The sequence below is a fragment of the Gopherus evgoodei genome, chromosome 6 (genome assembly GCF_007399415.2).
Source record: "Gopherus evgoodei ecotype Sinaloan lineage chromosome 6, rGopEvg1_v1.p, whole genome shotgun sequence".
NCBI lineage: Eukaryota > Metazoa > Chordata > Testudines > Testudinidae > Gopherus > Gopherus evgoodei.
The window spans coordinates 93593944-93615391 of NC_044327.1; the positions used below are offsets into that span (position 1 = coordinate 93593944).

Here is a 21448-nt window from a genome sequence, read left to right on the forward strand (position 1 = left end):
ATGAATGAACAATTCCAAAAGGAGGTTTGTTCCTTTTAGCTCAGATATATAAATTAAATTTGCTTAGTATAGAAAGAAAGACAAGCTGAAAGATGTCAACAGGGGTGTGTTCTGTATATTTTGCAACTGTGAAGCAGAAATAATTTGTTTCATCAGATTACGTGGGTTGAACTTGTTTCCTCCACTAATACACAAAGACCGACCCACTTTTATTACCGTAACATGGTGCACGAATATAACCTTGAGATACATAGTGCCTTTCCCTAAGAAAACGATATACAATTACCGTATGGATCAGACATTTTTAGGTTTATGTTTCATGCATACAATGCTATCAAGCAAATTTGCTACAAGTTCTGAAGCTAGATCCTTTACTTTGATTTGCAAAATGGGAATGTCAGGAAATGACTTTCGTTTTCCTAATTCATCTCTTCTCCCCCACGAATTAGTGTTAAATAAAAGATACAGTTTGAAAGGAGAAAAGAATGCAAGACAAAAAGGACTGAATCCAGGATCTGCTATATGGTATTTGTAATATGGGCTACCATTACCACTAAAGTAGTACAATGTTATATATCGTAATAGAAAAGATATCCAAGAGCTCCAGGTAAACTGCTTGTGGTATCTGGTATTGTGAACACTGTCATTATAGAAATAAAATGGACTTTTCTTATTAATTACACTAAAATACATGATACAGCATTTAATGACAGGAATTGTTTGAGATAGTGTTTGGCACCATTTAAAAAAGTGTAACTAAATCATCATCTTAAGTAATGTTCAATTTCTCTCATCGGTTTTTCTCATGAGCTATTTTAGCAGATTTATAAATTTATTATAATATCTCCTCCTTCATGGAAAGATATTTTTATTTGTATACTATTTTACACTGTAAAATACTGATTCGGCTAGTTTTTAAATCACAGTCAGATTAAACATGGGTGACAGAAGATGCTAGTTATATTCCTCCATAAAAATCTCAAAACATAGATTTTTATGAAACATCATTGCAGATGTCAGAAGCTAGAGGTGAACCTGTAGAACTGATAAATGAAATTGTTTTTAATTGTTCATTTTATTAATGTAACTTCTGTTCACCATTCACTACACTTGCCTACACTGTAACTTCTGTTCCATATTGTAATTCAAACCTCATTTTAAAACACTCACTCCATTTTGTAAAAGCTTCCTCCAACCTTCATTTTTGCAAACCCTGCTGTAATCTTATTAGTTTAGTTTAGATGTGTGAATGAGGTATGTATGAATGATGGAATCAACCTCCAGCCCCAGCCTGCCCTGATGAGATAAAGTTCAAATACCAACGGCTGAAGACCTAGGCAACAGCCCTAAACAAAGTAAGAAGCATCCACCCTAAAAAGAAAAGGACAACAGAACAACAGAAGGAAGATCAAAGCCAGGTTCAAGGCTGAAAGTCACGCCTGCAATTAATAGGTGATCAATCTAAACCCAGAGGCAGCGTGACACAGCAAGACCTATACATTTGAATCCAAACTAAAAGCCTATAAAAAAGAAGGGTGAGATGAGAAACTCTGGGTAACATTCTGCTGCCAACATGGAAGGACATCAGTGCCTGCCCAACATAGATCCAGCTTCTCCTTGTGCCAAGCTTTCCTGGCCAGTTAGCTGCCACAAGCTACGAACCCAAGCTGCAAAATCAAGCCATGAACTTAAGCTATCTTCAGGACTGGTAACTATGCAGCAGTGCAGAACATCTGAAGGGTGTGTGTGTGTGTGGGGGGGTATTAGGTATAATGTAAATGTGTGTGTGTGTGTGTGTGTGTGTGTGTGTGTGTGTGTGTGTGTGTGTGTGTGTGTGTGTGTGTGTGTAGGTATTAGGTATAATGTGTGTGTATAAAAATTAAGATATTAGTTATTAGTCATAAATCAAATTGTTATCATAATAAATGTGGCATCTATGTCTTGTCCCCTTTAATAAGATCCTGCTGGTTTTTACTGGTCTAATATAATTGGTATAACAAACCACACAAAGCATGTACAAATGAAGCTCTCTCCCCTGGCTTGAACCGTTTTATAAAGAGTCAAAGCCATTTTCTCACACTGAGTATAAGATTTATCCCTGTCTGACAACCTTTGTATCTGAAACTCCTAAAATGAAACAAAAGTTGCACCAAGGAGCGTTCTGTCACTGATGAATAAGGCAGTTATGTGGGTAACTGCAGTGATACTTAATGCATCACTTAAAACACAGCCATCTGATGTAATTTATTTTGTAGACACAATTAGGTCAACATATCAACTCTTTCAACCCCACCAGCCTTATGTTAATAAACATATCTGAGGTAAGTGGAGGAGATTTTAAGTAATATGGAACCACACTGGCATGAATAGGCAGTCTCCTCTGACAAGTTATCTACTCAGTTTATGGGTAATTTATTAATAATTTACATCAAAACTGTACCAACATTAATTAATCCTCACAACACACCTGCAAGTCAGGTAATTGTCTCAATTACACAGCTGGGGAAACTGCTTAGGTCTCAAGTATCAGAGGGGTAGCTGTGTTAGTCTGGATCTATAAAAGCAGCAAAGAGTCCTGTGGCACCTTATAGACTAACAGACGTTTTGTCCACTACATGCATTCACAAAAGCTCATGCTCCAAAACGTCTGTTAGTCTATAAGGTGCCACAGGACTCTTTGCTGCTTAGGTCTGTGACTGAAACTTGCCTATGGTATCCATTTACTATTGAAATATCTCAATTTTTACAAGATCTGAATTTGACTAATTGTATGAGTCCTATCAGGATTAAATGCCCAGTGAAAAGAATTTGACTGAAGATACATATTAGCAAAATTAAATTTTAAAACGTACTTTAAAAAGGCACAGTTGCATTGTATCAATCATTCAATGTGGTTTTGTGTTGTTTAAGGACTAAAATAGTTAATATAAAAATCAAGTAATTCTTAATTACTGACATTTCCATGTATTTTGCTAGTCAGTCCCTCTGTGCAAAGGAACATTTTCCCCAAACAAACTGTACTTCATGCATAGCAAACAAACTCTTACCTTCGTGCAAAAGAAAAATGGGCTGAGGCACTGGGAGAGAAATTTCTAGGGCTGTCTTGAGGACTGCTTCCTGTCATGGGGCAAAAATAAAGGAGAAAAGGAACTCAGAAACAAAGCAAATACCTTCTATTTCCAGCAGCCAAGAACCAATCTTCAGTACAAAGATTAGTCTGTAAGGTTTCTGAAAGAACTGGACTCCCAGTATAACATCTCGGGCATGGCTACACTCGCAGATGTAGAGAGCTGTGAGTTAAACCCGCTTTCATAGAGCACAGTAGGGAAAGTGCTGCAGACTGTCCACACTGACAGCTTCAAGCATGCTGGCGTGGCCACATTTGCAGCGGCATTGGGAGCGGTGCATTATGGGCAGCTATCCCAGCATAGAAGTGACTGCATGTGCTTTTCAAATGGGGTGGGGTGGAGTGTGACAGGGAGTGTGTTGTGTGTATGTGGAGGGAGAAAGAGGGTTTTTTTGGGTTGCTGAGAGTATGTCAGCATGCTGTCTTGTAAGCTCAGATCCCCATCCCCTTCCCCACCTCTCTCTCTCTCTCTCTCTCTCTCACTCAAAGCAAATTAAACGTTTGCTTTTTCTCGGAGCAGATAAGCAGCCGGCTTCTCTGAAACGGCGCTTTGAAAGGGCATTTCCGCATTGCTGCAGCCGATTTCACAACAATGACAGGAGTGGCCACTTGACTTAAGGGGATTATGGGACGTTTCTGGAGGCTGATCGCAGTGCAGTAACACAACACCTCATTCACGCTGATGCTGGGGTGCTCCAGCAGGGGCGCAGCAAACGTTATTCCACTCACCAAGGTGGAATACCAGCAGTGCTGTAGCTGCGGAGTCAGAGCGCTCTACGTGCCTTGCAGTGTGGATGGGGAGTCAGCTAGGGCACCCGGGGCTGCTTTATTGCGCTGTAACTCGCAAGTGCAGCCAAGCCCTTACTTAAAGTTACATTTCAGTTAAAGAAACTAGTAACGAAGATCAAATTTAACTTCAGATAAAGCCAGTTTACTCCATTTTCAAAAGCGCAGATCAATTAATTCAACTTTACAGGAATAATATTTTAGTTTTAAAGAAATACAACTTGAAGATTGGAAACACTATTTTTGAAAGTCATTAAAAATATTAGAAAACTCCAGAAAACGACTGCCATAGGAGTACAGTCCTTAAACATATTTTCTCTATATTTTTTCCTCTTGCCATCTGTACTGTGTATTCCTGTAACTCTCCAAAAGTCAATAGCTACACAAAACAAATGGAACGGATAATTATCCCCGGCCTGGTTAGACCAGGGCTTCTCAAACTGGGGGTCGGGACCCCTCAGGGGGGTCATGAGGCTATTATTACACCCCAAACCCTGCTTTGCCTCCAGTATTTATAATGGTGTTAAATACATTAAAAAGCTTTTTTAATTGATATGGGGGCAGGGGTTTGCACTCAGATGCTTACTATGTGAAAGGGGTCACCAGTACAAAAGTTTGAGAACCCCTGGTTTGACCAAAGGCCTGCTTGGAGAGGTGAAGTCCTTAAGTGATGTGCGGAAGTGACTGAGCATTGTAAACAGGACATCTCCTTTGGGGGGGCATTAGGTGTGCTACCTGCCACTGATTAGAGAGCAAGCTCAATAGCAGCTGTGAAGGGGAAGTTCACCAGCACTCCAGCTTGCCTTGACCACTCAGTGTATGTTATTAGACTGTGTGGATTGTCTAAAGGGGAAATGTAAAGGTGATACTTGCAAACAAACAAAACAAACAAATAAAATTAAAACAAACTTAAAAGTAGCATTGCCCTATGAGACATATTAAAAAAACCTTCTAAATTAAAGACTAGATTCTGATCATACTCATTTAAAGAATAAGAATCAGAAGAAGAGCAACTTATTTACTGTACTGTTGGACACTAAATGAAATCTGCAATTATAATTAGGAGTAAGGAGAGCAAGATTTCTATATACTGTATATACTCAAAGTAAACATTTAAAGAGGATAAATTGCTATCCATGTTCAAAAAGAAAACCTAATCCAACAGAGGTGCTGCCTTAATGATTTCAGGAATGCTAGATTTCTACTGAAATTTTTCAATTAACTTAACATTGCATATTTTATAGTGATGTCCTCAACAGATGCCATTGATTTTATGATAGACAATATATTCATCAAGACATTTAGATGGTAAACAATAAGGAACCCATTATTTTTGGGGAGCAGAAGCAGGATGTGTTTTCAGCTGCACTGAAATCATATCTTAGCATCTGTTCTTTCCTGAGCCCCAGGAGACAGGAATTCTGCTTTAGCTGGCCAGAACCCCGACTCTTTGTCCATTTATCTATCACAGCTGAATTAAGTTTTCAACTTTCTCCCCTTCCCCAATACCATAGCTTCTTCATTACTCTTCATATACCTCTGGGGGCCTTGATAATTTCAAGGTGGCAGGGATTTTTGTTCCCTGAGGGGGAAAACATCTAAAACCAGACATTGTGGCATAGATTTTGATCTTTGTTTGGGGGTTAGCACAATTTATTCTTGTCCTGCATGAACTGCAAATACCAAATTACTGAGGGCAACAGTTCATTTAATTTAACAGCTCCTAACTGGATTCCTCTTGCTACTAGGATAGCTTATTAAATAAAGATAAGCCTTTTTTTTTTTTTTTTTAAAGACATGTTGTGCAGATAAAACATGGCCACTGATTCTAGATACCATACCAAAAAGGGGGGAGCTGTGTCTGGGAAAACACAGTGGGCTTACATGAATGAGAAGACAAAGAACCTGTCTTGGCATTTTACAGAGAACAGAAATAGGTAATTTAAAAAATAAAAACATTGTAGATGATAAGCCTTCTGACAGCAAAGAATTTGAAATATCAGCACATGAGGTCGTTTTATAAATCTAGACTACTGTTTCCATAACTATTTAAACACCACATATTTACATTTGTTTACATTACATCTCTCAGCAGCACACTTAATTACCCATTGGTCATTTATTCAGAGCATAAAGTAATGGTGAAGAAAAAGTACTATTTACTTTTAAAAATATGACTATTGCTTTCAGGAGATGCAGAACCTCTACCGCTCTAGCATCATCAGGAGCAACACAGAACTACCACTCATTACAGATAAAATAAGAAAGATTCAATAAATCCTCTTCATGCAGGAGGAGAGTCAAACTTGACGAGTATCAATTAATTTGTAAACTGATTTATCTGGAAAATAAATCTTCAGATTTCCAAGAAACAGATTACAAATAATTCCTGAATACCAGTTAAATCATGGGGGTTTATCTAGACATTTGAGTAACAAAATAATTCAAACAGTCAAGACAGCAAATAGGGAAGAAAAAAACCCAGAGTGACGGGGGCAACCAGTACTACTGCTGTGGTCTTAAGGTATGGTATTCCAGAAAGGCAAGACGATTAGAACCCAAGCCCTATACGTGACCTTCATCTCTCACAGCATTCATCCACCCATCTGCAAGTCAATACCTGAGAGACTTTCAAATGAAAACCAGTGCCAGTTAATTCTCTGCCCATATGTGCAGTGCTTGCTTATTATTCAAATCCTGCTGTTCCCAGGGATTTGTTGGCTGTTGTATATTTTATCCTAGGTTATTTTATACATTTCTGAGATTACTGCTGATGTTTCTGACCTGATAAAGTAAACCTGACTGGTGACCAGGCATTAGGTGGGTAATTAACACTATCATCCCCAGGGAGAAGTAACAGAGTGAATAGGTAATCAACATACCAAAACAATACAATACTTTACCTAATGGCAATACACTCAGGGTGCCTCATTTTGCAGGCAGTTATGGTTAAGAAAGCTATATCCAGATTAATTAAATTGTTTGATTGCTTTGTAATTAGCTTCAAGAAATCCTGTGTCTTCACCACAGAGGGAAGAACTACATATCTTTCGGAAAGGCATATGTTGTACTCACTATGGATTATTAATGCATTTTTAATAGCTGTCTACTTACAAAATAAAGAGTTTCTGATGCAATGACTTTCTATTAGCACTGAGGGAATCAGAGATTAATGATAATTGCTATTATAAACTCCTGGTGGATCAGAACATTAGCCCCACTTTGAAGCCTTTTCATCATCTGATGATCTTAAACGACTCTCAGCATTTTAACACCACAGCAACAGAACATAACAATTGGTCTAATACGCTTGTGTATTGGGTTTACAGCCTAGCTATTCAGTCTTGAAATCTTGACATAAAGCAGACAAGATCCAAAGAGCCAAAGAAGGTTGCAGGTCTGGCTTTCGTAATGTAACCAACTGTGCTGGTCAGTGAAACACATAGCTGGGCAGCAGAATAATTTTCAAATTGTTATTCAGGTGCTTCCCACCGAGATCTGTGCAGGGGTGAAGAGCTCAAGTTATTTAAAAAAAAAATGGATCAAACTACCCATGACACCCACAGATGACTGTCCCCAGTTAGAGTAAGGAAAGGGTTTGCAAACTCTTAAGATCTGGTTGTCTGCTAGCAGGGGACTTCTCTATTCAGATAAGGGAAATACTAAACATTTTGCTAAATGTGTTTGTTATGGTTGGCAGCTGGCTTGCTTCTTGGATATTATTCCTTGCTCTCAGTCTAGATCACACTGACATCTCTTGGCAGGTTTAGCAGTGTTTGCTTGATGCCATTAGAGATTAACACTGGGTCTACAGAAGAATGGGAAGGGTAGAAGCCCAGGGACATTAAAAAAAAAAATCTATCTACAAAGCACATTTATTTTTATTTTCTCTAAATTGGAATTAGGTTTCAAGATTATTGATATGTAGAGAAAGGGGAAGCCTCCACTAACTGGAAATGTAGAACCAGCAGAGTCCTGTGGCACCTTGCAGACTAACAGATGTATTGGAGCATGAGCTTTCGTGGGTGAATACCCACTTCGTTGGAAATGCAGAGTTCATGCCATTCAATGTACAAATAGCATCAGAGGTAGCAGCAGTTTAATAAAAAGAAAGTAAATATAGTTAAGCATCACATGCCACCTCTGTTGCAAAACAGAGGGCGTGGGTATAATAGGGGTAGGGAGTACGTTTGCAAATTCTGACCAACTTAACTAACTCCTTTTAAAAAAGAAGTGCTTACAATTTTTAATGGATTTAGACAGTATTAGGACACTTGAATCAGAGTGCAATTTAGTATTTAAAACTTCCCCCCCCCTTTCCCATATACATTATTCCCTACAACACTGCAATCCTCTTTTGAAAACTGATTGCATAGCAAGATCCAGTCCTTCCTAGAGCAAAATGAGTAAAAAGTCTCTTCTGGTTGCAGTTAAGGAATTGCCATTACTGTATACAAATGGCAATAATTAAAATTAATAAACAAACTAAACTGTATTGCTTTCTTTCTATAGATGTCATTCTTTTAAAACAACAGATTCAGAACCCTGACTTATTAGCTGTGACTTCTGGCATCTTCATACTCCACTGAAAATTAACTCATTGCTGTTTTGATTAATTCACAAACCTGATCATTTTACAACTCACTTTACAACACAGATATAAAAACTATTTTTTGCAAATATAGCACACTTAGGGTATGTCTTTACTAGCTACGTTAAAATGCTGCTGTGGCAGCACTTTAACGTGGCTGTGTAGTCATGGCTCGTGTAGTCGGATCCCTCCACAAGGGGAGTAGCTCCCAGCACTGGTGCACTCTCTACACTGCCACTTTACAGTGCTGAAACTTGCAGTGCTTGGAGGGTGTTTTTTCACTGTAAAGTGGCAGTGTAGACAAGGCTTACGTGTGCTTCACCATAAATAAGAAAAGGAAGCTACATTTGTTAAAATAAAGAAGCAAAGCCCACACTTTATAAAATAGATGTCTGTGAAGCTAAGCATGGCTGAGATTTAAATCACAGATACCAGCATTAAAGTTTAGCATGAAACGCAGAACAGTTACACAAAAGGCTGTGTATGCATAAAAGGATCAAGCTACAATTGCTATGGAAACAAACACACAAAACAAAAACAATAAAACCCCTGAATTCCCTGACGTGGGAGGAGATTCTAATTGCACACTGACAATTTGGCTGTTCAGTAGAGGAGCTGGCTATGCAGGAGATATTTAGCTGGAAAAGAGCTTTTAGTGACAATAGCACTACATGCTGCCCAGGGTGCTGCAACAACCCCCTGCCTCCTATAACTCTGAATTTGTCTGTAGTTCCTTCAGAAATTAAAGGACCTATTGCCAAAGATGACATGGATCCCAAGGCCAGCCCCGGAAGGCTGTAAGGAAGACTGACTAACCCAAGATCTTTAGTAAAAGGCTGAATGACAAGCTTTCAACCCTATCAATGAGATTACATTGTTTATACTGGTTTTCTGTTTTCACAAGAAAGAGAACTAGAAACATTTTTTAAAACAACAAAAATGGAGACGTCCCTTACATGTGCAGGTGCCCCATACCTGTCGGGTGGAGGGGGCTGCAAGCTTTGTGGGCCCCAAAGTCTAGCTTACCGCCCATATTAGTTATCTCTGCACAGCTGCCCCGGTATCTTCACAGAACACAACAAATTTGTGGCTATGCAAGGGAAGTTCTATATTTGCTGCACACTTCGACTTTGAGCTCTTTCATCAGCAGCTTGTGAACCTCTGGCTGGGTGAGACTAGCCCCCAGCCCTGCCCCTTCCATCTGAGACCCTTCCATACACCCACAACCCAGAGCCCCCCCATCGCAGCCGGTGGCCCCTACCCCACAGCTCCTCCTAGTCCTGGAGCACACGGAGGGAGAGTGCGCAGTGTCACTGCAGCCTACCCAGCCCCAGGAAGGCAGGTGGCATGGCCCAGCCCCCGGAGCCCAGAGGCACCACCAAAGCAGAGCCCTGGGGGGCGGAGTGTGAACGGGACCATGCTTGGCTATTTGGGGAGGCTCCCCCAGCTTCCCCTACTGGCCACCCATGCTCTCTTTGTTTCCTTCAGTCCCAGCCACACCCACTTAAGGCTCCTCTCTGACTCAAGCTTAGGACTGCTTAATGTTCCGACAAGGCAATGCTGCAATACCCGGGATTGCTCCTGGCTCCCATTACTTATCAATAAATCTGGCTAATCTTTGGCTGCTGCCACTCAAGCAGTAATCTCTAATGACCTGCAATGCAGCTGCTTCATCAAGTGGCTTGTTGCTTCTTCACTCACTTCTTTCTCTACTTTGTATTCCTGGGAGAATCCTGCACCGAAAAATTAAACACTCTGCAGAATTCTGTATATTTTATTTGTCAAAATAACAATATAATCATGCCAGTTTCAATTATTTTGGTAATTGACTTCAAAATACCTTGCAGCACATATGTCTGTAATAATACAGAGCCAAAAAGATTCCCCCAGGAGTAGAGAGTTAAAGAAATCCCGAAGACAACTCTGTTCCTGTTTCTCTGTTATGCTTTTTTTAGGGGCCTCAGTCTGGGTGCGTCACATGTGCCAGCTGTGGGGAAAAAACCTTTGCCCTTCCAGTCAACAAACATGTTAAGTGTGGGCTGAAATATAATAGAACATGAGCGATTCCAGTGGATCACTGGGAACTATAACAATTTTGTGACAAGCAGTCATAAGCAGCTCTTGAATGGGTTGCATATATTGTTTAATGAAGGGGATGCTAAGTGGTTGCAACCCAACATTTGACCTACTTAATAATAATTAACACTAGCACTTATACTACTGTTTTTCATCTTAAAAGCAGCTTCTCAACAGCCATATGACATCAGTATAATTGTTCCCATTTTATAGATTGAACTGAACAAGAGAGGTTAAGTGACTTGCCAAAAGCCATAGTCATCATCAGTCATGATGAAACATCAGAAGTTCGTGACTGCCAGATTTTTGCTCAGGCCAGTAGAAGATTCCCATTGCTCTTTAAAATGATTACAGCCTGGTATGAAATGTGTCAGATTCTAAGCACTGATTTTTTTTGTTTAAAAAAAAATGCACCCACTCTATTGCTGAGTTTGAAGTCTCACCAGTCCCAGCCTCATGAACTGTGTACAAAAACTCAGGCTCTCTTTGCAGGCTCTGCAATGGCATTATACATACATTTTTATTCCTATAGCTGCATAGGGCTCCTGCCCACAATTGTGAGGACAGGCATATTTCTCACCTAACATTGCTGGTCAGCTGCATAAGACAGTCTGCTAATGTCTTACTGACTGAACTTACCATCCCCTATTAAAAATGCAGATGAAACCCATCTTTCTGCTGTCTCCTTTAACTTGTAAGCTGTCAACCAGGTCCCCACAGCCACACTTTAACAACCTTTGACAGCCTGCCTGCTTATGGCTAATGCCAGTTCCCACATTCACACTTTCTTGTTGGAGCACTCTCAAGGATTTAATTGTGACAACTGTACACACAGTGTAACACAAAATGCATCTTTGTTGTACTGTATTCTGCTGTACAGACAAGATTCCTATACAAAACAGATAATAAACAACAATAAAGCTGTTCTTATTTGCAGATTTTCATCCATAGATCTCATATGCTTTTCAAACAAAGTGTCATGATCATCAATTTATAGATGAGGAAACCGAGGTACAGAAAGTTGAAGTGACCCTGACCAATGTCAAACACAAGGTCAGCAACAGAACTGGGAACAGAACTCAGAATATCCTGATTGTCTATCAAATTTCCCATTCACTGACAACATTGCCTCTATATATGTTGCAAGGTATCATATGTTCATTTTACATTGCACTGAGGTTGGGGAAGGGGGAAAATCTACATCTGCCAACATGTAATAGGGCAGGGGTCGGCAACCTTTCAGAAGTGCTGTGCCGAGTCTTCATTTATTCACTTTAATTTAAGCTTTTGCATGCCAGTAATACATTTTAGCATTTTTAGAAGGTCTCTTTCTATAAGTCTATCATATATCATTAAGCTATTGTTCTATATAAAGTAAATAAGGTTTTAAAAATGTTTAAGAAGCTTCATTTAAAATTAAATTAAAATGCAGTGCTCCCCGGACCGGTGGCCAGGACACAGGCAGTGTGAGTGCCACTGAAAAATCAGCTCGTGTGCCGACTTCGGCACCCATGTCAGGTTCCCTACCCCTGTAATAGGGCAAAAATAATGTTATTCACACAAGCTATTTCCGTGTGCCTATCACCATAGTTCAGTAGTTCCAAACAGAGTAATTAGGGCTCTCATCGTAATTATTCTCAAACTTTAGTTATTACAAACAAATGGAAAGAAAAGTTACACTGCAGGAGTGTTGTGGACTAAATGATGTGTTTCTCCTAAAGAATAAAGGCATTAATACAAGTAATGGCATAGGTAAAGGTAGGTGGTTTACCTGCATGAGCTGAAAGAGGTGAATGAGGCCGAGGCAGAGCTGGAGATTGTCCATTGCCTATCAAGCTCTTTCGGTTACTTGTCCGACAACTGTAGGGAAAAAGAAAGTCACTTAAAACCAGCAAACAGAACACCCTCTCAATACCCTCGTACTCATAAGGCACAATCCTGCACTCATTCAGCCCCCTAATCTCCCCATTCAAATCAAAACCATACGTGTCAACAAGAGTTCTGAATATGCAAGAAATCTGGATCAGGCACATACTTGATAATGACAAGAAGTGTCACTTCCCATATAACTGCATAAAATAATACATGACTGATAATTATCCAGCTTGCACTTCATTTACCATTGAGTTAGCACAAAGACCTATGCACCAATTTACACTAGTGACACAGAACATTGGCTAAACTACTGTGGCCTAGGATCAAGTTACAGCTTGTTTCCTAGATGTAATATCTCATAACATATACCTGTTATTATACATACAACATGCATGAATACATCAAAACAAATCTGAGTTCAGAATTGTCAGGCAATGATTAAACACATTTGTGTTTACATGAACTTTCTCACTCCAAATCACAGGCAATGAAAAGCAATGATTTGTCAATCTTACGATACACTAATTAGAAACCTAATTATTGGGATAAATTTCACATCTCTGCCTTCCGTCAATAGAACAACAAAGACAAAGACAAAGATGCCAACAAAGACAAAGGCATTCACTCACACATTTTTCATCTCAAGTACTGCTAATCCACTGTTTCCCCACATAATAGATTATTATAAGAGATTAATATTAAATTAATACATCAATTAAAGCAAGGGGGGAGAAGAAGGGACCTTTTCCTTTAACTGCATCTTAATATTTGTAAAAAATTACTTTTTACTATCTTTTAACCATAATCAAACATGGGTACTAAACTTTATACGTATAAGCAGCTCCATGAAACCAATGGGACTACTCTTGCATAAAGTTAAGCAGGCGTGTAAGTGTTTGCAGGAGTGAGTGAGGGGTCATACATTTTACTTGCAAAGTCTTTAAAGGGACATTGAGATCAATTCAGTCCAAAAATTTAGCCTAAAACGATCAGAAATATTTCTAGTATTATAATAAGTTCCAATAAAACTAGAGTTTTAATTAAATATTTCCCAGCATTGTTTCCAAGTTAAACATTACATCACTGTGCTTTGTATGACTACCAGAAAGGGAAACTGACTAGTTTCCTCATTATACAAGCAGAATAAAATATAAAAAAAAGTGAAAAAACAGCATAAATCAGAGGTGGACCCACTACTGCCCGTGGGCCACATCCAGCTCATGGGACCGTCCTGACCAGTCCCTGAGCTCCCAGCTGGGGAAGCTAGCCCCCGGCCCCTCCGCCGCTGTTCCCCTCCCCCACAGGCTCACCTCGCCACGTTGCCAGCACTCTGGCCCACCGCTCCAGCCAGGCAGCGCAGGCAGTGTGGCTGGCTGCAAACTTCTGCTGCTCTGAGCAGCATGGTAAGGGGGCAGCAGAGGGGCGGTGGGGGTAGATAAGGGCAGGGGGTCCCCGGGGTCAGTCAAGGGACAGGGGGCAGTTGGATAGGGCAGAGGTTCTGGGGGGGTGGGCAGCCAAGGGACAGGAAGCGGGGGGGTAGAATAGGCGGTGGGATCCTGGGGGGCGCAGTCAAGGGGTGGGAAGTGGGAAGGGGCAGATAGGGGGAAGGGGCCACGCTGTTTGGAGAGGCAGAGCCTTCCCTATCCAGCCCTCCATACAGTTTCACAATGCCGATGTGGCCCTCGGGCCAAAAAGTTTGCTCATCCCTGGCATAAATGGTTAGCAGTAAATTAGATTTTTTAAAATCCAAAGCATTACTGACAACATACTCAATGTTTTAAACACATTGCTTTTTAACTGCACAGCATGTGCTGAATTATTGTTCCTTCATTCTGATTAATGGTATGCGATGTGGCAGCAGAAGAGCCCACCAAAGAGACCATTTGGTTTCTGCTGACCATATAAGAACAAAGTAAGACTGTCGCACTTAGCTGGTTGGTAACAGAGAAAATATCAGACTGATTTTAATGTATTACGCATTTGCTTAACACATCCCAGAACCACATAACAATATAAAATAAATAGGGCAAACTGATGGAAAAGATCTAAATTTAAATGCACAGGGAAATTAAAAACTCTGCATATGTGGTCTTTTTGAGATGGTGGATCTGCAAAAATGTATCCTGCTAAATATTTTGTCATCCCCAATTTAAAAATTAGGTAAAATCCCCCTAACTCCCATCTATTATCTGGATGTCAGTGAAAAATTGAACAATTTTTTTGTAGTATATTTTTGACTTGTAAAGATTGGTGGTTTGGGTTCTGTCACATGGTATTTTTTCTTTGATCAATCAATCATGTATGCTCCACAGGATAGATGCCCACTGGACTTATTCTGTAAGATTGTGGGAGAGAAAAAATAACATCTGACTCCAAAAGGTGCCAAATGGTGGTAGGAGAGCATCAGAGCTCTCTTCCTAGACCTCAAAGACATCAAGGGGGACAAATTGCCACAGGACCTTTTGTGAGTAGGTGGACTGTGTGGGGATACAGGGCTGTAAGAGCCTACATAGGTTTGGGTAATTGCAATAAGCAATGACATTTCCCCCACATTAGTAGTTTTCTATATATTTTTCTACTGTTGAAGCTGGTTTATTAAATGCTTCTCTATGCCATTTTTGTAAAGTTCTGGCTGTACAGCTAAACAATTCTATGTTTTGCTCTTGTAAAATTGCTGTCTGCTATTGGTTGCTTTTGTAAGTATTGTAGAGTTATTATATAGTATACTTTAGTTTAGTTTTTTAATGTTATTTACCCTTGTAGTCTTAAAATGTAGGACAAGAATTGTTTAAAGGGGAAAGGAAATTAACTGAAATAAACAGAAAAAAATGAAAATGCAAAATATATGAACTGTATTTTAGCAGTGGTTCTCAAAGCCTTGTCTGCCGCTTGTTCAGGGAATGCTCCTGGAGGGCCGGACCCGTTTGTTTACCTGCTGCCTCCGCATGTTCGGCCGATCGCGGCTCCCACTGGCCATGGTTCGCCGCTTCAGGCCAATGGGGGCTGCGGGAAGTGCAGCCAGCACATCTCTCGGCCCGCGGTGATTCCTGCAGCCCCCATTGGCCTGGAGTGGTGAACTGCAGCCAGTAGGAGCTGTAATCGGCCGAACTTGCGAACGTAGCAGGTAAACAAACTGGCCCGGCCCACCAGGGACTTTCCCTGAACGAGCGGCAGACCAGCTTTGAAAACTACTGTTTTAAAGAATTTATCAAGGGTACTCAAGGCTTAAGATAGGTGTTTTTTATGAAGTCAATATTTATTTTATTTACAATTGTCCATATAAAATACTCCGTATTTCTACAGACCACAAATCCAAAATCACCTTGTCATATTCCATCCCTAATTTTCATATAGCTGTGGTATCCTGTGGCAAAACCCAGCTTATCTTCTGCTGCTTCTTTTTAATATTTTATTAACAGTTCATTTATTAATCTTCAATCCTGAAATTGTGTAAAGGGCACATTTTCCGCATACTTCAGCTTCACATTAAAAATAGTGAGAAGGGGTCCTGATTGGGAAGCAGACTTTGAGGACCATCCATTGCTGACACTGCTGTCCTTGTATCACAGCTGTGTACACTTTTTGGCATTGCACTGAAGCCCTTTTCTCTGATGAGGCACTAACATGCTGGAGGGCTTCTGAGGTGTGTCAGTATTACTGTTTCCTATACACCACTAACCTACTCCCATATTATGCACAGTTAATATAAAATCATTATGCAAAGAAAGTATCCCAAACTTCTCATGTTGCTCCTCCATCATCATGTACATCTAAAACATCCGCTCCCTCTGTCACAGTGTGCTTCTAAATACCTAAATGTTTATCTCAAAGACAATCATTATCCTAATGCTAATCAAAATTTGGCAAGCGTGAAATGTGGCACAAAAGTGGCTTTTTTTTGCACGTCAGTGATTTAATTTAAAAAAACCACACACTGCTTCAGTATTTCACAGGTATGAAATTACCAGAAATCTCACTAAAAATACCCTTTCATCAACTTTAGCTCTAATTATGTCCAAGTACAGGACTCTGTGATTTAGTTATTTAATTGGAACTATATAAGTAGCATCGCTTAAATTATTAGTTTAATAAATAGCGTTGCTAAAAATTCAAATCTAAGCAAATGAGGACTGTATTCAGTATTCCAGTATATTCTCCAGACAAAAAGTTAGTGACACCTTTTCCACAAACAAAGGTAGGAATCATTACCAAAAACATTTCATTCATATGGCCCCTCACCCAGCTCTGTTTTACGGTTTCCCCCCTTTACTTTTTTTTAAGTCAATACTGGAAACTAGGGTGGCATTATTGTCATTGGGCAAATGTATGCAATAAATAAAGCCTTATTTTCAAGAGATATTCTTGGATGTCACTGAGGCTTTAGGCAGAATTTATTTATTACCATGCTGATTTAAATGTTCTTTTAAAGAGAATAAAATGGAGAGAGGATGACATCTCCTTGCATTAGCTGTCTTGATAATAAGGTAAGATGTGAATCACTGCATGAAAGGGAAACTTCTACTTAGATGTGACCATAACTTTATTGTTTATTCTGTTTCACAGAGACTTTGAATTATGTCATCCATCCTACAGCAGTGTAACCCTAAGAAATGTGACTCTTCCACCCCGTTAAGGCCTGCATTAAGGAAGACCTGTGTGGCTGGAAAATTTACAGGGAATGATGCAAAGTGAGCAGGGCTGTTAGAACAAAAAAAGGTTGAGAACTCATGGTGGAGGAAGCAAAGGGTTGCCAACTATCACAGCAATTTTGCTGCATTTGGCCCTGTAACACCAACTTTCAGTATATAAAAAAACCTCCAAACATCCTAGAGATAGTTCAGGTGGACAAAATAACTTCTCTATTTTCTTTTATCTTCCAAGCTCCATGTGGGCATAAAGCTACCCTTTCATCGTATTGTCTTTCATAACAATTATTTTCCCTCCAACCAAATCTGAAAGGATAAACTTTAGCTGATCAGAGGCAGCACTGACAGGAGAAAGATTTGTCTCGAGCAGAACAAAGTCAGAACAGTATTGGAACAGTCTACAGAAATGGTAACTTCAGGCAGCACAGACCATGGTAAACCACACAGAGAACTGTGCCCACAACACACAATTATATAGGATCTGGATTTTATATCCTGATAAGGATGCCTTTCACAAAGAAGAGACCTGCCAGTGGTGAATAAGCCAGACAGCAGATGTGACTCATAATTTAGAGACTACCCAGGAGGAAAAAAAAAAAATCTTAAAAAAGGGAAACTACTGTATCTCTTAAATGTTCTTCATTTAAATTAATATTAATTAATTGATAATATTCAAAGACCTGGGGTCCCACACCGAGGAATGTGAAATATACAAGTTTAACATTTTCTGTCAGTCTCCCTCTCCTCTTTCCCAGGCACTCCCTCTTTGGACTGTTTTTCACCTATTGGTATGAGGCCAACTGTATGATGCATGTACATAAGGAGAAGTTATGAACCCTACATGTCTGGAAAGGGAGTAATTACGGAATCTGATAAAAACACCTTAAAACCATCTTCAACCCATAGTCTTGTAATTTTATGTTACATCACATCATCGACATCCTGGATCACCATCACTGCTCTCTACTTATCTTTGATTCCAAATACCTACTTGGCTTTCAAATTTATCGCTGACTGGTTCCACCTTACCTCCCTGTTCTCATATCCACCTACTCCCCTGCCCACTCACTCTCCTCTTCCTATCCTGGCTTCTTGTTTCTCTTCTCTCAACTTTATAGGGTTGGGGAATTGCTTGTTCATTTCTGCTATTCCCTGTCAGGAAAAATGACCTAACCTCCTCCTTCCTCTGAGTCACTTCTCCTTAGAACCAAACTTTCAACTTTAGCATAGGATTGACTCTCCCAGTGAAAGGGTTTTGTGATATAATGGATGAAGGATGCTACATAAAAATAATTTGTATTGGATCACATAAAACTAATCTCATAACACATGGGTGCAGTGTAACTACTGACTTCTAGGATCCAGTTAAATGAATCCTAACCCTGTTGCTGCTGAAACAGCTGCTACTCTTGGTACACCAGACAAAATCCATTTGGACAGTTTGTAAAAACAGGGTCAATGAAGCAGATGACAAAATTGCTAGTGTGACTATTGAAGAAGAACGGCAGAGAGAAATTGCCACCCACAAGTGCTTGGAACACAAAGGTGGAAGAAAAAGTTGAAGTAGAAGCGGAGGGCTCCAGGAGAGGTAGATAACACATGACAGACAACTTCCTAAACATTATAATCCCATAAATCACAACTGCCAGTTTGTTATTTTCTATCATATCGGTGTTAGCACAATATTGTTTTACTTCCAACGGGCTCTAACATAGATACAGCTTAAACTAGGGGGTCTGAATGACCTTTAAAGTAGAAAATATGTTCAAGAAAACAGGAAAGGTTAAAATGCTGATGAACTCCAAGACTGATCAGTGCAAGAATCGGAAAGACAAATATGATACAGACCTAAATAGCTTAAGTGAAAATAGAAATTATTTCTTTTTATTTTTTATAATAAACCTTGTAATTAATCACCACATTTCTATTACAGTATTCAGAATAGCTTATCACAATTACACAAAAAATACAGTTTTGTAACAAATACTATATGTATCTTTAAATGCAGTATGCCCTGTTATATGCAAAGAAGAATCTATGACTTCTTTATAACTATAAAAAATAATTTTCATCCTTAAACATTTGATGATTTTTATATGGTATATCCCACATCAATGTTTTACAAGTAGTATCTAGCATCTGTGAAAGCTGTGAAGTTTGCAGCTCTGGAAATTGAAATTCTCTACTTATCCACAGAGCAGGGACAACATGAGACTGCAGTGAAAACCATCCTGACCCTTGGCTTCTTTGTAAAAGACTTTCAAGAAGGGTATCAGCTGTGATGTTGACAGAACTGGACTGAAACCATGAACTCATTCCATATACCTATGAAGCCACCATCATATTGAAAGAATATTTATTCTTAACAAATCAAGGCTGTTTAAACAAACACTAAAGACAGACAGAATTTCAGAGCTGAAGCATTAAATGCAAGTTTCCTGCTAAGGTAATGGAGAGAATGGCTAATGAATGACACTGCAAGGTGCGCTATCATGGAATAATCTTCTTCCGCATGGGCATAGCGCTAATACATGAGTAATTACTGGCAACAAAGGTTAATTGCTTAAAAAAAAACTGTAGGGAGCGATGGAGGTATTGACAGACTATCGCTTGCCATGCTTTCCATAGGATATTTGGCATCCATTTTAATCACTTATAATGATTTCATTTCAACATGCTAAATTATTAATAATTTACACTTATAATGAAGATGGATATGGACTATAAACGCCTCTGGCACCGCCTTTAGCAGTGTGTCCTGACAACAGCACTGTTCTGCAACATAACCCTTAATTTTTGTGCCAGTGTAACATATTGGTTTAGTGGAAGGTAAAGATTAAAAGGGGACCTTGTATATTTGAAGATCTATTGCAAACAAAATCTATATTTGCTAATACAAATCTAGAGAGACTAGCCTATGTGGAAGCCAGAATGCAAAGGCTGGCTATGTAGACACAAGACAGACTACTAATATAAGAGCAGCTCTGGGGAAAGAAAAGGTAGTTATATTTTCTGTAACATTAAAAACGTATAGCTGACAAGCACCTCAGGAGAAGCAACCTGTCTCTAGTAAGACATGGGATCTGCCCACTTTGTTTACACTGAAAAAGTTCAATTTAAGTTATATTTAACTTGTTATGAAATGTGCCAGCCTATGACTCCACAGTTTATTGTCTTTATGAACACAGACACTAGAGAGTCAACTATGCACAGTGGAGAGGCTTAAAGAGCAAAGTTTACCTAGAATTTTAACTGCTATTCACAGACAATAAAAGTGGGTAAGAAGTGAGCAAGCGCTCTGCACTAAATCAACAGCAACATTTTATGAATAAAATTAAAATAAGGCATGCATTGATTTTTCTTACACCTTTATGAAAAAGTAGCTCTTCTGTATTACTTTAGGACCCCTAAGAACCCTTGCTGCAATCCTATGAGAAGTTATCTACCCCCCTCAGATAATCTAAAAGCCAGCTGCAGTGAGGGAAGGATGAGTACTGCCTACTGATGAGGCAGAGCAGTAGTCCCGTATGGTGCGCTTCTCCCCACCAAGACAAGACAAAAGAAGGTATCCTTTGAAGACACAAGGGGTGATATTAGACTGCATCATTAAATGGAGTTTTGCATTGCCTTGGAAGGGAGATCTAAGGGGATTCCGACAGTGCCAGGGCTGGGCAGTTTTACCAGAGAAAGCAAACCAGCAGGGGTGCTCCACTGGGAATTCCTACAGGATCTGGATTGGACCAGAACCCCCAGATTTCATTCAGCCCTGTTTATTTTCAAAATCACTTAAGACTAAGGCTAAGAGGCTGTAGGCTCCGAGGCTTAAAGTTGAATAAGGCTGCCACCCGTTAAAAGTTTTGGGAGACACCCTCTCTATTTCCACTTAAAAGCTAAAGTAGGTTCAATTAGCTATAGTGACCATGAACAGTCTAAAAAGTACAACGGGACTTGTTTTCTCAGAGATCCAGTCTGTTAGCATTTTAGAGCTGTTATTCACCTGTTCAACGTCTTTTCAACTGCATATCATAGCATATACCATGCACTGCAGCACTATTTTTATGTATTAATTATACTGGTCACATGTAACATTTAGTAGCTTAAGGATATTAAGAGACACAAACCTTAATAAACTAGCATAATACTTGGGAAATAAGATTGAAAGAATGAAATGAAATAACAAAAAAAGGCTCTATACTTATTAAATCACCGTAACATAAAGGTTGTCATGGAAAGGGTAAAGAGAATAAGAATTCAAACACAATTCTGGCTTCGGGTTCACTGTGGAACAATGGCCACCATTTCATACAGGTATAAAAGCATACCATATTTTATTTTACTTTTGAACTA

The 21448-nt window shown here is 39.5% G+C and overlaps 1 protein-coding gene across 7 annotated transcripts in view; it reads right to left on the minus strand.

Annotated features, from left to right (window-relative positions):
* The window catches only part of MAST4 (microtubule associated serine/threonine kinase family member 4), a 342363-nt gene that overhangs the window by 94185 nt on the left and 226730 nt on the right, over positions 1 to 21448 (minus strand). For all 7 annotated transcript variants that reach the window (XM_030566014.1, XM_030566020.1, XM_030566019.1 and 4 more), the window contains 2 exons: positions 12352 to 12440; positions 3048 to 3117 (listed from right to left, as the gene is read on the minus strand). In XM_030566014.1, the coding sequence (XP_030421874.1) occupies positions 3048 to 3117; positions 12352 to 12440 (159 nt within the window). The remainder of the gene's footprint in view (positions 1 to 3047; positions 3118 to 12351; positions 12441 to 21448) is intronic.